Here is a 17,559-nt window from a genome sequence, read left to right as displayed (position 1 = left end):
TGCCTTTTTTTTTTTTTTAAAGATTTTATTTATTTATTTGACAGACAGAGATCACAAGTAGGCAAAGAAGCAGGCAGAGAGAGGAGGAAGCAGGCTCCCTGCTGAGCAGAGAGCCCGATGCGGGGCTCGATCCCAGGACCCGGGATCATGACCTGAGCAGAAGGCAGAGGCTTTAACTCACTGAGCCACCCAGGAGCCCCTCATGTATGCCTTTTATGTCTTCTTTATTTTATCTTAGCAATGTTCCATAGTTTTCAGTGCAGAAGTCTTGTACTTCTCTGGTTAAATTTATTCCTAATTATTTTTTTTTGGGTGGGGGGGTGCACTGCTACTGTAAATGGTATTTTAAAAATTTCATTTTCTAACCACTTCCTTCCAATTTGTAGAAATATGGTTGATTTGTATATATGAATCATGTATCCCACAACCTTACTAAACTCATTTATTGGTTCAAGGACTTGTTTTGAAGATTCCTTAGGATATTCTATGTATGCCTTTTCTTTCCCTTCTGTTTTTGGCCTTATTACATTTTAACTTCCAGGACAATGCTGAGTGGAAATGATAAAAGTAGATAATCTTTGCTTTGCTCATATCTTGGATATGATGTTTTTTTAAATTTTTTATTTTTTATTTATTTGACTGAGAGAGAGATCATAGGTAGGCGGAGAGAGAGGAGGAAGCAGGCTCCCCACTGAGCAGAGAGCCCGATGTGGGGCTCAATCCCAGGACCCTGAGATCATGACCTGAGCCGAAGGCAGAGGCTTAACCCACTGAGCCACCCCGGATATGATGCTCTCTCTACTGTATTTATTGATATGGCTATGTTGAAGCTATCATTTTGCTGTTTCTTGTTTCTTTTTGTTTCCTACTTATTGCAACTGATTTTTGATTCTCTGTTCTTCCTCTCCTGCCCTATCTATTTACTTTTTGTGTAAGGGAGAGGGGATGGGCTATACTTTTTTCTAAAAATGTTTTTGTTCTAGCGATTACAGTATACAGCCCTAACTCATTATGGTCTAATTACTCTATCACTTTGCACATAATTTACTCCATTCCTTTCCTTGGTGCTGTTGTCCTTTTACATCTAGATTTGTTACTGTGTAATTCAATGTTACAAATTTTGCTTATTAAACAGCTGCTTTTTAAGGAAAATGAGAGAAAAGACATTCTTACATTTACCTACATATTTACCATTTCCAGTGTTCTTCATTCCTTCCTGCAGATCTAAGTTTCCATCTGGTGTTATTTCACTTTAGCCTGAAGAATTTCCTTTAGCATTCCTACAGTGCAAACCTGTTTGCAATGGAGTCTCCCAGCTTTCATTTACCTAAAGGATATTTTCATTTTTAGGGGGAATTTTCACTAGAATTCTAAGTTGAGATTTTTTTTTTCCTTCATCACTTTAAAGAGGTCATTCCATTGTCTTTTGGCTTTGGTTGCTTCTTATGAGAAGTTAGCTGTCAAATGTATTGTTGTTCTCCTGTATGCAATTTGTCCTCTATTCTTCTGCTTTTGAGATTTTCTGTATCTCTCTGGTTTAATTACTGTATGTCTAAGTGTGATTTTCATTGTATTTATCACACTTGGAGGTCACTAACCTTCTTAGATCTGTAAAATAATGCTTTTCACCACATCGAGGCCATTATTTCTTTAAGTATTTTTTCTGCTCTACTCTTTCTCTACTCTCCTTCTGACACCAACCATGCACGTTAGACTGTCTGATATTGTTCCAAAAGCCACTGAGGTTCTATTGTTTTTTCTTTTTTTTTCTCTCCCAGTCTTTTTTCTCTGTGTTTCCAGACTGGATAATTTCTACTAATCTACCTTCAAGTTCCCTGAACTTCTCTTTAATATTTCAATTGAAATACTGCACTTCTAGATTTCCATTTGATTCCTTTTAATAGTTTCTAATGTTTCTTTTACTGAAATCCTTCTTTACTCATGACTGTTTTTAACATTAAGTACCTGAAGTACTTGTAATACCTTTAAAATTCATGTCTGCAATTCCAACATGAAAATCACATAGGGGTCTACTTCTACTGACTACTTTTTCTCCTATGTGTCCTAGTTTATTGTTTCCGCTCAAACTTGTTAATGTTTCATTGTATACTGGACATAATGAATGACATTATGTAGAGACTGGATTCAGTTACCTTAAACAGTATATTAATTGATCACTCTGAGACGTGGCTTTATACTTTATTCTTAATCTTAGAACAAACAGCCTTTGCTGCTGAGCCACTGCCTTTTTGCTATTTCAATGAAAACCCCAGGGTGTTTATTAAGCCCTTCTAAAATTCCAAAATGTTTCTCCTGGGGAGAAAGGAAACTGAAATTTCTGTTCACCATTTTAAATCCTTCCTGTTACTGCTTTTCAGCAGCTTCTTTGAAATTCCCTTGCATAAGCAGTTGAAGAGTCAGCCAAGGATTTCTGGGGAGTTCATATACAGATTGGAAGGCTCATCCTCTTTTTCCTCAATTTCCACCTCCTCTGGCAGCCTTGAACTATATCTTCTAACACCTCAAGCCAGTAAAACTGTGGCTTCCTACTTGAATTTCAGCCATCTTACACTGTACAGGCTAAGAGTGCCTCAGAGAGAGAAAAGGTATATAGTAATATATTCCAACATGTTTCCCATTTTTGAGGGTCAAATCCTTCAGAGTTGTCTTATATATTCTTCCAAGTTAACTGTTTTCTATGAAAGAATTAGTTTAATACCGACATACTTCATTTTATTGTGTGTTGCTTTATTGCACTTCACAGATACTGTGGTTTTTATAAATGGAAGGTCTGTGACAATCCTGCATCAAGCAAGTCTATTGGTACCATTTTTCCAACAGCATTTGCTCTTTTCGTGTCTGCGTCACATTTTGGTAATTCTCCTAATATTTCAAACTTTCCCAGTATTATTATATTTGTTATGGTGATCAGTGATCTTTTATATTACTATTGTAATTCTTCTAGGGTGCCTTGGACTATGCCCATATAAGACAGCAAACCTAACTGATAAATGTTATGTGTGTTCTGAATGTTCCACCAACCAGCCATTCTCCCATGTGTCTCCCTACTCCTTGGTCCTCCCTGTTCTCTGAGACACAATACTGTAATGAGGCTAATTAATAACCCTACAATGGCCTTTAAGTGTTCAAGTCAAAGGGAGAGCTGTACATCTCACTTTAAATCAAAAGCTAGAAATTACTAAGCTTGGTGAGGAAGGAATGTTGAAAGCCAAGATAGGCTGAAAGCTAGGCTGCGTAAGAAAAGTCTGAAGCTAGCAGAAAAAGAAGGAAAGAAGCCGTATCCATAATACAAAAGTACAGAGTGAAGCAGCAAGTGCTGATGTAGAAGCTGCAGCAAGTTATTCAGAAGATCTAGCTAAGATAATTGATAAAGGTGGCAAGACTAAACAACAACAGATATTCCACGTACATTGCAAGAAGATGTCATCTAGGACTTTCACAGCTAGAGAGAAGTCAATACCTGGCTTCAAGGCTTCAAAGCCTCAAAGGACAGGCTCTCTTGTTAGGAACAAATGTGGCTGACTTTAAATTGAAGCCAATGCTTATTTACCATTCTAAAAATCCTAGGGCCCTTAAAAATTATGCTGAATCTACTCTGCTTGTGCTCTGTAACTGGAACAAAGCCTGGATGATAGCACATCTGTTTACAACATAGTATAGCATATATTTCAGACTTACTGTTCAGGAAAAGACATTCCTTTCAAAATATTAAGGCTCCTAACAATGCACCTGGTCACCCAACTGCTCTGCTGAGGATATACAATGAGATTAATTTCATGCCTGCTAATACAACTCCATTCTGTAGCCCATGGATCAAGGAGTAATTCTGACTTTTAAGTCGTAATACTTAACATTTCTTAAGGCTATGGCTGCCACAGATGGTGGTTCCTCTGATGGATCTGAGCAACATAAATTGTAACCTTCTGGAAAGGATTTACCATTCTAGATACCATTAAGAACATTTGTGATTTGTAAGAAGAGGTCAAAATATCAACATTAACAGGAGTTTGGAAGAAAGTTGATTCCAGCCCTCACTAATAACTTTGAAAGGTTTAAGACCTCAGTGCAGGAAGTAACTGCAGATGTGCTGGAAGGAATACAAGAACTAGAGTTAGAAGTGGAGCCTGAAGATGTGATTGACCTGCTGTTATTTCAAGATAAAACTTCAATGGATAAGGAGTCTTATTACGGATGAGCAAAGAAAGTAGCTTCTTGAAATGGAATCTATTCTTGTGAAGACTGGTGAAGTGATAAACCAAGACTCAGAATATTATCTAAACTTAATTGATAAAGCAATGGAAGAGTTTGAGAGGAATGACTCCAATTTTGAAAGAAGTTCTACTCTCTGGAAAATGCTATCAAAGAGCATCACATGCTCCTGAAAAATCATTCATGAAAGAAGAGTCAATTGATGTAGCAAATTTCATAGTTGTCTTATTTTATGAAATTGGCACAGCTACCCAACCTTCAGCAATCACCACCCTGAGTGGCCAGCAGCCAAACAAGTCAAGACCCTCCACCAGCAAAAAGATTACGAGTTGCTGATAACTCAGAAGATGGTTCGCATTTTTTTTTTTTTAGCAATAAAGTATTTTAAATTAAGGTACGTACATTGTCTTTTTTAGACATAATGCTATTGCACACTTAATAGATAGCAGTAGAGCATAAAGAGAACTTTTATACACACCGGGAAGCCAAAAAATTCATTTGATTCACCTTACTGTTAATTAGCTTTATTGCTATGGTCTGGAACCAAATCCACCAAATCTCTGGGTTATGGCTATACAAGTTCCTTCACTATAGAGAACACATGGGTCTGTTTTCAAAAAGGAAACTTCACCATTGTGGTTGTGTAAGCTCAAATCCTTGGAGTTACCCTTGCCTTGCCTTTCTCTCACTCTTGGTATCTGATCCTTTAGCAAAACATCTGAGTACTATCTTTAAAAAAGATCCAGAATGTGAAGGGTGCCTCTTGATTCAGAATACTAGGGTCCAGTAAGAGGCAGAGCAAAAGACCCAATGGTTTAGAGCCATTTATAGAAAATCTAGGAGACATGCTTTCAGACACCAAAGTCACATAGCAAATGTAGCAAGAGATTTAATTAGGTGTCTTGGCTATCCAGAAACAGCAAGGAAATAGGAAGTAAGCAAAACATTTGCTTGAACAATCAGAGAATCCAAAGCCCATGCATTTCCTCCATAGAGGAAAGTCCTTAAGTCTTCCATAAGAGCATCTTAATGCACAATTTTAACAAACACAACACCTGTATCCTCATTCACAGTATATTTTAGTAAAAAGTTGAGCTGGGTGATGAAGGTGGGTGTGAGATGTTACATTATGGTTCACTGACAGCACAAGAAATTTAAAGTAACAGCCTGAATATAAAGGGGATAGAGAAAAACTGTATAAAGCAAACACAGGAACATAAAAGCACAGCAGTCCAAGGCATTTAGCTGGGGAGTAAACAGCTGCACACACCCATAAGCAGCCCTGAAAACACCACTAAACCAAAGCACTACATAATACGTCATATTATCAATGACAACCCCAAGTCATCTAGAAAATGGTAACTTACGTTCAATGAATTCTTTTTTAGAAGGCAGGGAAGCATGTAATACATTTTGGAAAAATCCATCAAAATAGTTAAAACAAAAACCATGGATGCTTAAAACTGTAGGCTTTGATAAGTAATCCTGAAACTTCATGTAATAGAGCTTATTCTTCCAATGTCATTCCAGTAGGTTAAATTCCTTAAGGCCTGAAAACAATGTAATTTCTCATGTGCCTATTTTATACTTAGAGCAGCCTAATCACTCTATAGAATTTTATCCTCATAAGATCACTACCTAAAACAGAGGTTCTTAAAAACTGCAGATGAACTTTGTATCTACAAACTCACTGAAATTATATGCAAAATTTTGTGTCTAGTTTGTATGTACACTTTTCTGGAGGAAAAAGTCCAGAGCTATCACCTGATTCTTAATGTTCTAAGCCAAAAAAGACTTTAGAATACTAGTTTAGATTAGAAAATACTTTAAATGAGGAAAAAACAGCTAATTTATTTATGGAGAATGACTAACTTATTTTATTTCAAGGTACTATTAATGTAAACATAATTAGTGTATTATGACAGCTACTTTTTTAAAGCTGCTACATATGTGAAAACATTTATATGGTGTTCAATATAAGCTATAACTTCTAAAATACTCAAAATATATTTAGCTTAAAAAATGCTTGCCTGGAAGGTGAAGTATGTAGCTTATTGTTCTTTTGTCACCTGACTACATAACAAATTATCTGGGTGCCTAAAAATAAAATGACTTTGATTTCTTATATTTTACTAATACATTTGGCTATATGTAGTCATTTTGGTAGAGCCATAATAAGGAATTACGAAACAATTTTTCTTCTCACTCTACTCTTCAAAAATCTCCACTGAAACATTCTACCTAGTTGAATCTACATTCTCTTGAAAGCACCCAATGGCTGGCGTTTGCTATCATTTCAGAATTTACAGCAGAAGCTCTCTTTAGCAGATCTTTACCTAACAGAGCTAATGGATTTACTGAGGCTCTCCATGTACACTGTAAAACATAACAAGTGATGCTCATGGGATGCTGAATGCTTGTGGTTACTAGGCTTCTATCTGTTAAGCCTGCCTCCTTCTGTTTCTGTTGGCTAGGCTTGTTTTGTTTACCAACTCCATTGGGTTTGTTCCCAAACCTATTTATGCAATTTTTCCATGTTATAATAACTTATTTAAATATATGTAAAGTGACAAAATAAATGCCCCCTATTAAGAGGTTTACTGTTTATCTGAAAATCAGGTGAGTGTTTTGAGATGCTTCAAAAAAGGAGATCCATACCCATATAAATAAAGTTGATTTATATGGAGGTGAGACGCCTATAAAAGATTAGGGGTGACTATCATGAAATCTAGTTGGATTCTGTACTGGAATTGCTTTTCAAGTATTTAAGTTCTAGATTCACTTTGGAGAAATCAACCAGAAAACTGATGCATTATGGGTATATCTGCACAAGAAAGACAAAGGGTAAATCCAATCTATAGATCCATACTCAAAGAAAAGATCCTGATTCTCTATCAAAAGATTTAGTAAATAAATATATAAATATTTAAGATACGTATGTACCTTTTCGTCTGTTTTTAAATGATTTTTGCTTTAAGGGAACATCTTTGTGTCCTGATCATTGTGAATAAAAGGGATTCTACTAAATGTGATTCACGATTTAGTTATTATGTTCTTGTTAAGATACCAGAAGGAGCTAATGGCCTTCTGTGGATCATGCTTTACCCCAAAGGAATAAACTTAAAATATGGGCATTTTAAGCAGCGTGTCAGTCCACTGAGGGACAAACTGTGCCTTTCTAAATCCCTCAAATCACACTGTAGGAAGACGGCTTTCTTCATCCGAACAACCCACTGTGCTTTCTCAGGAGGCAAATCATTAAAATTTCCATCTTGAAGAAAGCTTGGCCAAAAGTCTAGAATGAATCTGATAACACTATATAGGAATCAAAATCTATGGTATGACCACGGGAATTTTTAGCTGATGCTATCCAGCAAATCACTGAAATACTCTAATTTATTAGATACTGATTCTTACCAATTTGGCTCTGAGAATTAAAAGAAACTTCCAAGTTCTAGGTAATTGGAATTTACCAAGGATTTTTTTTAGAAAACAGAGCATGTGTGAGGGAAAAAAATGGAATTTACACGGTGTCGCCTGCCAGGTATTTACTGCATCCTTAATGTGTGTGCATCACTGTGAGAAACTATACACTGCAGTAATTATTAGTGAAAAGCTTGGCCAGAGTTATATTAAGCAGCAAAAAAAAAAAAAGCTATCTTCACCAAAAACAAGGAAAAAGTCCCAAAATAAAGCATAAACACAACTACCTGGCTGTTTGTGGTAGGTGAGCTCTCTGCTTGTTAAGCAGAACCACCGTTTCTTGAAATTCTTCTTCCCAATCCGAGTTCTTCCCTGAGCTCTTTTATACATCTCACTGCCAAAACAACAGATAGGAAAATTTAGTTACAAATATTAAAATAGTTCATCCACAACAAAAACTGTTCTTTGACATGAAAGGCCATGTAGGATCATATTAAGTATATGAAAATGTCTTTGTTATCTATAACTTCTGTATTTATTTTGGTCATGCTAAGGGAATAAAGTCTTAATTTAATACTTATAATTGTGCTATTCAGAACTGAAAGGACCAAACTTTAACTAAAGTTCCCCTTTAACTTCCAATGATAACACTGCTTCAAGACTGAAGAGTGCTGTTACTTTTTCAAAGTACTCTAATATCCATAATCTCATTACAGTTACAAAACTACTCTAGGACCGCATGAACAAGGAATCATTCCCATGTGGACCTACCTAATGGATGTTACTTAAGCAGTTCTAATACAGAACAAAACCCAGATTTCCTCACTTCCAGACCCATGCTTTTTGTACTCACATAACATCTACACTGACATGACTTTAATCTCTAAATTCATTAAATTACCCTTCTTTCAGGTGCACAGGCTCACTCGTACCACTGGATTCTTTAGTTTCAGTAGACGAAATTTCATCCAAGAACTAAATAGAGAAATGGGCAAAAATTACACTTTGTGATAACATACATCAAAAATTCAGTTTATGTTCAATATCACTGATAATATTATAAAGTTCTTTAAGGAATACATATAATTATAACTTATAAAGCAAAACACATATTTAATTGTAGAGGAAGTCCTAAGTTACACACTAGATAGGTGTTCTAAAAAGTTTATTCTCAAGTCACTTAAAACCCAGAATATGTTTCCCTAAAAAATAGCTCAATCTATAGTCTTTAAACTACCATTCTGAAATCTATAAAGTTCTGAATAAAAAGAGCTGTTTTGGTTTTTGATTTACAGTAAACTCATCTGGGGGCACAACTTAATCTGAACTATCAAAGGCTATCTATAGTCTGTATTTATCTTACTTAGTGTGAATATTTATACACTGTACTCTATGTGTTTGATTATGGTGTGTTACCTCGGGCCCCATGGGGATGTAATAGGTATACAGCACAGACCTATTATCTTTTAAAATTGAAAAACTGAATTCTGAAATATTTCTGGTCCCAAAGATTTTAGATAAAGGACTGTGAACCTATATTATATGTCAAGATCACCAAATTATGGCTCAGTGGCCAAATTCAACCTGCAGCCTGCTTTTTTTGCAAGGCCTATGAGTTAAGAACAGTTTTTATATTTTTAAAGGGCTACAAGAACAAAAACAAAGAAGAATATGGGACACACCCCTTCTGTGGCCAGGAAAGCCTAAAATATTTACTCACTTTCACAGAAAAGATTTTGTTGAATTCTATTACGTATAACTGACAGCAGCCCTGAGGGATAGTATTTCATGATTATGACTGAAATGTAATTGGGTTCTCTGGAAGAACGTGGAAATCTAATCACCACTCATAAACTTCTTAGAGAGAATGGGAAGGTGGTGGCTCAAGAAAATTTGGAGTAGCCTTCTCCAGCAATGGCAAGCCACTCCTGTGAAGAGCAGTTAGCTTCATGAACATGCTACCTTGACTGGTCAAGAGCTTCCTGGCACATGGCTGTCTCTTCACAGTAAAGAGAAATTAGTATTTCAAGGAACAATTCTTGTTCTTAGAGAGGAATTCTATTTTGTCCCATAAATGAACTGCCCCTTTGTCTAGCCCTTGCTTTTTCCTTTATACTTTTCTATGATGTCCCACTTGGAAATAAGAAAAAAAAAAAGTACATTCAAATAATGATGACACTGAGGCACAAAGGCACAAGTACCTATCTAAAGTAGAATTCATGTGGAGTCATATTCTCTCAAGACTGGCTTAAGACTGCCCACTAGAAGCCACACTAAGAATTTTTTCCAAAGTTTACTTCTAGCACATAAGAAAGAAATCTTGGTAAGTGAAGGAGCAAGAATAGAGTTTCTTTCGCATTATATTATATGTGGTGATATAGAACAGGTATATAAGGGACCTAAATGGGGCGCCTGGGTGGCTAAGTCAGTTCAGCGTCCGACTCTTGATTTTGGCCCAGGTCATGATCTCAGAGTTGTGAGGTAGAGCTCCTACTTAAGATTCTCTCTCTCCGGGGCACCTGGGTGGCTCAGTGGGTTAAAGCCTCTGCCTTCTGCTCGGGTCATGATCCCGGGGTCCTGGGACTGAGCCCCGCATCAGGCTCTCTACTCGGCAGGGAGCCTGCTTCCTCCTCTCTCTCTGCCTGTCTCTTTGCCTACTTGTGATCTCTGTCTGTCAAATAAATAAATAAAAAATCTTAAAAAAAAAAAAGATTCTCTTTCTCTCTCTTTCTCCCTCCGTGTACCCCTCCCCCGACTCTCTCTTGTGCCCTCTCCCTCCAATAAATAAATAAAAATCTTAAAAAAAAAAAAAGTACACAACCAACAGACATTTCTGCAAAGAAGACATCCAAATGGGCAACAGACACATGAAAAAGTGCTCAACATTACTCAGCATCAGGGAAATACAAATCAAAACCACAGTGTGATACCACCTCACACCAGTAAGAATGGCTCAAGTTAACAAGAAACAACAGATGTTGGCGAGGATGCAGGGAAAGGGGAACTCTCCTATACTGTTGGTGGGAATGCAAGCTGGTGCAGTCACTCTGGAAATCAGTACAGAGGTTCCTCAAAAAGCCAAAAATAAAGCTACCCTATGATCCAGCAGTCGTACTACTGGGTATTTACCCTAAAGATACAAATGTAATGATCTGAAGAGGCACATGCACCCCAATGTTTACAGCAGCAATGTCCACAATAGCTAAACTATGGAAAGAACCTAGATGTCCATCAACAGATGAATGGATAAAGAAGATGTGGTATATATATACACAATGGAATACTCTGCAGCCATCAAAACCCCGAAATCTTGTCATTTGCAACGATGTGGATGAAACTAGAGGATATTATGCTAAGTGAAATAAGTCAGTCAGAGAAAGACAATTATCATATGATCTCTCTGATAAGAGGAATTTGAGAGGCAGGGCAGGGAGTTGTGGCGGGTAGGGAGGGAAACAAATGAAACAAATGGGATCAGGAGAGAGACAAACCATAAGAGACTCTTAATCTCAGGAAACAAACTGAGGGTTGCTGGGGGGTTGGGGTAGGGATGGGGTGGCTGGGTTATGGACATTGGGGAGGGTATGTGCTATGGTAAGTGTTGTGCACTGTGTAAGACCGATGATTCACAGACCTGTACCCCTGAAGCAAATAATACATTGTATATTAATTTAAAAATAATAAAAAGATTTTTAAAAAGCCTACAAAGGAACTAAGCAAGTGTCCTATCACATAGGATGGACCAGTTCTTATAGATGGACCATCCACTAATGGCAGGTAAGAGACATACTTGAATATTTTATTCTTAGTGTTTGCCTGAAGGCACTGATTTATTTGAAAATTATTTATCATTTATTTATAATTACTGGATTTATTATCTGTTATATTTATAAGGAACTATGGGATAAATATAATTATATAAAGTGAAAGAAAACGGGGCGCCTGGGTGGCTCAGTGGGTTAAAGCCTCTGCCTTCGGCTCGGGTCATGATCTCAGGGTCCTGGGATCAAGCCCCACATCGGGCTCTCTGCTCGCAGGGAGCCTGCTTCCTCCTCTCTCTCTCTGCCTGCCTCTCTGTCTACTTGTGATCTCTTTCTGTCAAATAAATAAATAAAATCTTTAAAAAAAATAAAGGGAAAGAAAACATAAAAATTAAGATGAACTATATGGAGGGTGAATATAGGTCCCAATTTGCTCAGGGCCATCCCTGTCTATAGCTGTGGTCCCAACATTATCAATAGTACTCATTTTCACTCTTTAAAGTACCCAGGTTTGGACACTGAATTATATGGTCACTCTGTTAAAAGAACTATCCATGTTGCCCTTCCTAAACTCTGTGGGAACAGTACACCAATACAAAATGAGAAACCGGGATTCATAGGCTTTTGCAATTTCTAGCAATGTACATATCCAGACTTAGCTAGCAAATAATAAAGAAAACTCTCAGATTAGGACAAAATATCCTATCCTAGTTTAGGAGTCTAGATCCACATCTAAAACAAGAAATGTACTATGGTGATAGCCCATGAGAATGTGAGTAGGTGACACAGGACAGATCAGGAACAGGCTCAACTCCTGGCACTCTTAAGTATTTTCTTCACTGACATTATCAACTCTACGCATTCTGATAGGAAAAAAAAAATCAGCTGCTACCATAGCCTAGGTCATAAAAAAATGGCAAAACAACCCTAAAACAAAAGACAGCACATTATAATCTTGCCAACAAAAGTCTACCTACACTGTCCCACAAATGTTTCAACAATGTCCTACAAATAAAAAGGCAGCTTTTCCTTTGCCTATTCTTTTTAAAGTCTTTCTCCTCAAAAGCCTTCAGTGGTTGCCTAAAAAGATTTTAGTTAAACTTGCACTATTCTAGATGAAAAATATTCCAACTGGCTTTTTAAAAAAATCACCCTTTTTCATTTACTGAATCCCTGTAAGAATTCTAAGCACACACACACAAAAAGTACAGATATATACTTCAACAAAAATATACTCTTGGCAGTTAACTGTGAATCAATCATGATACAGAAATTGAGTAAAATCTTTAAAATTTGGCCTTGCTAATTTTGATTCATTAAATCAGAATCATGATAAAATACAATACAGTATTTCAAGCTAAATTTAGGTGTACTTCAAAGTAACTTTATGAATTTTAGCATTTTATAATAAAACTACATTTTGTTTAGAATGATTCAGAAATAAAGACAGAAGAAATTAAAGATCTTTTCAAAACATTCCTGATTTCTAAGTACAGCAATTTTTGTATGTTATAGGCCTTGTGTTAGGCTGTTATATATATATATACTATTATATATATATATATATATATATATACTATTATATATATATATATATATATATATATATATATATATATACTGTGGTCTTTTGTGCATTTACAATACATTTTAATTTACAGTAACTTTCAAGTTACTACTACAGCTTATATTGTTTATAAACTATTCAATAATTCATGTATTTTTTTTACTATGACAAGTACCCACTATGTATTAGGCACCATTCTAAGATTTTACCCTCCTTAGACCAGAGGTTCTTAATCAGAAACCATTTTATTCCTTAGGGAATAAACACCTGGCAGTGTTTACAGACATTTTTGGTTATCAAAACTTGAGGCATCCTACTGGCATATAATTGGTAGAGTCCAAGGATGCTGCTAAACATCCTATAATGTACAAGGATAATTTTTGATTGTGAGGGGCTGCAATCAAAAATTATCTGACCCAGGGCGCCTGGGTGGCTCAGTGGGTTAAAGCCTCTGCCTTCAGCTCAGGTCATGATCCCAGGGTCCTGGGATGGAGCCCCGCATCAGGCTCTCTGCTCTGCAGGGAGCCTGCTTCCTCCCCTCTCTCTCTCTGCCTGCCTCTCTGCCTACTTGTGATCTCTCTCTCTGTCAAATAAATAAAATCTTTAAAAAAAAAAAATTATCTGACCCAATTGTCCATACTGCTGCTGTTAAGAAACCCTTACTCTAGCTATTTGTCACTTGTGTTACTAAGACAATGGCCAACAGCAGCTGTTGTTGAACATTTAGGTATTTCCACAGCTAAAAATCCCACAGTTTTGTATGGTAGAAGAAAGGAAGAAAAAGACAGCCTCTTTGTATCTGATGTACAGTTTAAACATTACTTTTTTTAAATTGGGACTTGACTTCTAGGAGTAACATGAAATGCTAACATTTCCCCAATGCTATATGATAAGAAATATTAATTTTCCGGAGTAAAACAATCATACCTTTTTAACTGCTGTAATATATCCTTCTTCTTGAAACATTTTGAAAAATTCACACATGAATGTCTCTTTGAAACTTGACTAGGAAAAAAAAACACCACACAGAATTTATATATGTTAAATAAAGAATTAAGACTATAAGGAACTGCATTTCTAAGCTGAGGATTAAGGCCTTAAAGGATTCAATCATATATTTCAAGAGAATTATAGGGTTTGGAGTAGGATTTCTTTCAACAACTGTTAGATGATTATGGCACAGATTCATAGACAGTTCCTAGATCTGTTCACCAGACTCTCTCCTCTGCTTAGTTTATTTTATTTTTTTTTACAAATTTAAATGCTTGCTAATTCATTTTTTATTTTGATATAAATAATAATCCCATTTCATGTTAATATAAATTACATTTTTAAATGAAAGTAACATTTTCCAAAACAAAAAAAATTAAAAGATTGACTATATTTTATGCAAATGTCTTTAGTTAGATGTATTAGTTCAAATAAAACTTCATTAACAGGTAACTAAGAGACAACAGCTATCTAAAAATGACTATTGCATATGTATATGCATATTTTTGGTTTTGCTTTATTTTTAATTTGGAAGGGAATAAGTGAGAGAGAAGGGATCCTAAGGTATAACTAATTTAGAAGTGTGAATACAAAGCAAAAGATATAAAGACTTACCTTGCTTTTGGACAGACTCCCCCAGCTTCCCAAAGTCTGAATGGTTTTTGAGATCAGGGTTAATGTTCTAACTGTCTGTGGATCCTAAAGAATGTAAAAAAGACAAAATTTCTGTTAAATTTTTAAGAAACAGAATTTGTGTAAGAGGTAGAAGAGAGTTAATAGGCTACATTACTTTAATACAGTGATTCAAAAATGTTCATTCAAACTCTAGTTTACGATGGGCAGAACTCACCAAACTAAGGAATTTAAGAGACTTAAAGAAGCCAGATGTCATTTATAATTCCTCCCAAAGTAACTGTATTCAACAATGTGTTACTTCTGAAAGCCGCACTTTAATTGATACTACATATGTTGTTTTGTACAGTATGGCAGCTTGGATTACCTAACAAACTATATTCACTTTTGAAATGTCAATCACATCTACCTCTTCTACCTTGTAACTTAAAATGGCAGTTTCCAAATTTTCTGTTCTCAATCCACCTCTAACCCTATTCAATAACTGATACAGCTTGTACAATCAATTATTTTCATCATGGAAGCAAAGCCCTAACTAAACTTAAGAAATGAGAAGTTACCTGGTTCGTGGAGAATCTTAGCAGAAGGTAACTATTTGGGTCTGTTATCCAAGGTATTTTTTCGGCCTGCCTACCAAAAAATCTAAATACAAATAAAATGGACTAAGCAGTTCCCCTGATGAGTCCTTGCTCCCCCCCTCTTTTTTTAAAAATTGAGGTATAATTTACATATAATGAAATGAACAGATTTTAAATGTACATAACCCAATGAGTTTCCACCAATCCATATATCTGTATAACCAATTTTCCTATCACATATAGAATTTCTTTATTTTGGAGAATCAAATAAACAGTATCTTCCACCGAAACACAGACTTAAGAAACTTTAGATACAGAAATTGCTTTAGTTTAGTTTTTGGTTACATTCCTTAATATTTTAGTAACCCCACATTGAAAATGACAGTGAATGTGAAGGAGAAGAGATGACCAAGATATAAGGCAATCTGGGAAAAAAAGGAATATTGGGGATATGATCATTATGATATATTCATGAAATAGTTACACACCTTAATTAAATTTATTCAGAAATATTTTAGCTAGAACATCCAGAATTCCATCATATGTATAAAAGATCCCTATAAGGGCACCTGGGTGGCTCAGTGGGTTAAGCCTCTGCCTTCGGCTCAGGTCATGATCTCAGGGTCCTGGGATGCAGCCCCACACAGAGCTCTCTGCGGGCTCTCTGCTTGGCGGGGAGCCTGCTTCCCCTCCTCTCTCTGCCTGCTGCTCTGCCTACTTGTGATCTCTCTCCCTCTGTCAAATAAATAAATAAAATCTAAAAAAAAAAAAACAAAAAACCTACAATTCTCTGCCTTTGAGGCACACCAAGATTCTTAACAATGGCTAATAAAATGAATTTGAACTGAATTTCACCAAGACTTCCCTGTTCAAATTTGGTTTTAAGATCACTGTTTTAGGTTATGATTTCCCTGAACTAAAAAGAACAAAGCGTATTTTATACAATTACTGCACATCAGACATTTGTTTACATCAACACAGCCCTTACTACTATGTGACAATCGTATCATTTAGCTACTACTGATTCCCTGGTGTACTCCACATATAAGCTCTTCTAAATTCTTCCCCTGCTACCATCTGCCATCATAATTTTTTATGGCTGACCAGTACCTTAGACATCTGGTACCTAGCACACAGCCTGGCACAAGCATCTAGTAGATGCCTTATAACTTTTATTAAATTCAACTAAAATGTTGACTTTCACCTCAAAACAACTATCTTATCCTCTTTTCCTTATATTAGGTTGAACCATATGGAATCACTATTATTTGACTACTTTTGATCTACAAACATAAAACAACTTCATACGGTTCACCATATCTCAAAGGAGGAATTACTCTTTTCCTAAAGTTTACACCCATCATTTTTTTCTTTTCAAACAATCTAAATCCTCCAGGATACTGATCTGGTTATTAGCAAGCCCTCTTCTCTCTTCAATTTCTCCCTTTCTGTTGGTTTCTTCTCTTCTGCTTAAACTACATACCAATTTTCCCATTTTGGAGAAGACTCATCATTTGACCAGCTCCCTCTCTGAGCTACTATCTTTCACTTACCAAACATTCACCAAGTGTCTACTTATCCTAGAAACTGTGTATTGTGCTTGGGATTCACAAACTTGAAAAAGATTCAACCCTTGCTCTTGGGTATTGACACTCCACATTCAGAGACTGTAAACAGATGATTATAGAACAGTATGACAAACGTCAAGACACAGAAAGCCACAGGATGCTACATGTATACATAAGAGAGGAACCTAAACCAGACTAGACATTAGGGAAGTCTGCCTTGACCAAGTCCTGAGGGAACACTATCAATGAAAGGATGAGGGGTATGATGAGAAAAATAGTTCAATCCTTTTTTCTCCCTCACCATGAAACTTCTCAAAAGAGTAGTGTACTGGGGCGCCTGGGTGGCTCAGTGGGTTGAGCCTCTGCCTTTGGCTCAGGTCACGATCTCAGGGTCCTGGGATAGAGCCCCCTATCGGGCTCTCTGCTCAGCAGGGAGCCTGCTTCTCTCTCTCTCTCTGCCTGCATCTCTGCCTGCTTGTGATCTCTGTCTTGTCAAATAAATAAATAAAATCTTAAAAAAAAAAAAGAGTAGTCTACCATGTCAATGTTAACACAACCCATATTTAAAAAATCAGCATTTTAAAAAGATTATTCACTCATGTGTGTATGTACACACTTGTGCTTGTTTGAATTTACCTATGTCTTTTATTAGCAACAGGGCAAGCTCAATTTTGATATATTTCCTGGATAAAAACTACATTTACCTATTTATTTTTTAATCTTCTGCAATCTGATTTTCTTGTGCTCTACTAAAACTGGTTTTCTCAAAATTCAAAGAATGTCTAAATGTAACATCCAATAACCATTAA

At 36.2% G+C, this 17,559-nt stretch overlaps 1 protein-coding gene across 2 annotated transcripts in view; it reads right to left on the bottom strand.

Annotated features, from left to right (window-relative positions):
• The window catches only part of RASA2 (RAS p21 protein activator 2), a 127,115-nt gene that overhangs the window by 12,840 nt on the left and 96,716 nt on the right, over positions 1-17,559 (bottom strand). Inside the window, exons 16-19 of one of the 2 annotated variants that reach the window (XM_080815402.1) lie at positions 14,587-14,670; positions 13,909-13,986; positions 8,555-8,628; positions 7,938-8,047 (exon numbers count right to left, since the gene is read on the bottom strand). In XM_080815402.1, the coding sequence (XP_080671528.1) occupies positions 7,938-8,047; positions 8,555-8,628; positions 13,909-13,986; positions 14,587-14,670 (346 nt within the window). The remainder of the gene's footprint in view (positions 1-7,937; positions 8,048-8,554; positions 8,629-13,908; positions 13,987-14,586; positions 14,671-17,559) is intronic. The other variant, XM_080815403.1, reaches the window with a different exon arrangement.

Source organism: Martes martes (assembly GCF_963455335.1).
Source record: "Martes martes genome assembly, chromosome: 1".
In the NCBI taxonomy this organism is placed as follows: domain Eukaryota; kingdom Metazoa; phylum Chordata; class Mammalia; order Carnivora; family Mustelidae; genus Martes; species Martes martes.
The sequence above is the reverse complement of the archived record's forward strand: the minus strand, read 5'-3'. Positions and strand labels throughout refer to the sequence as shown.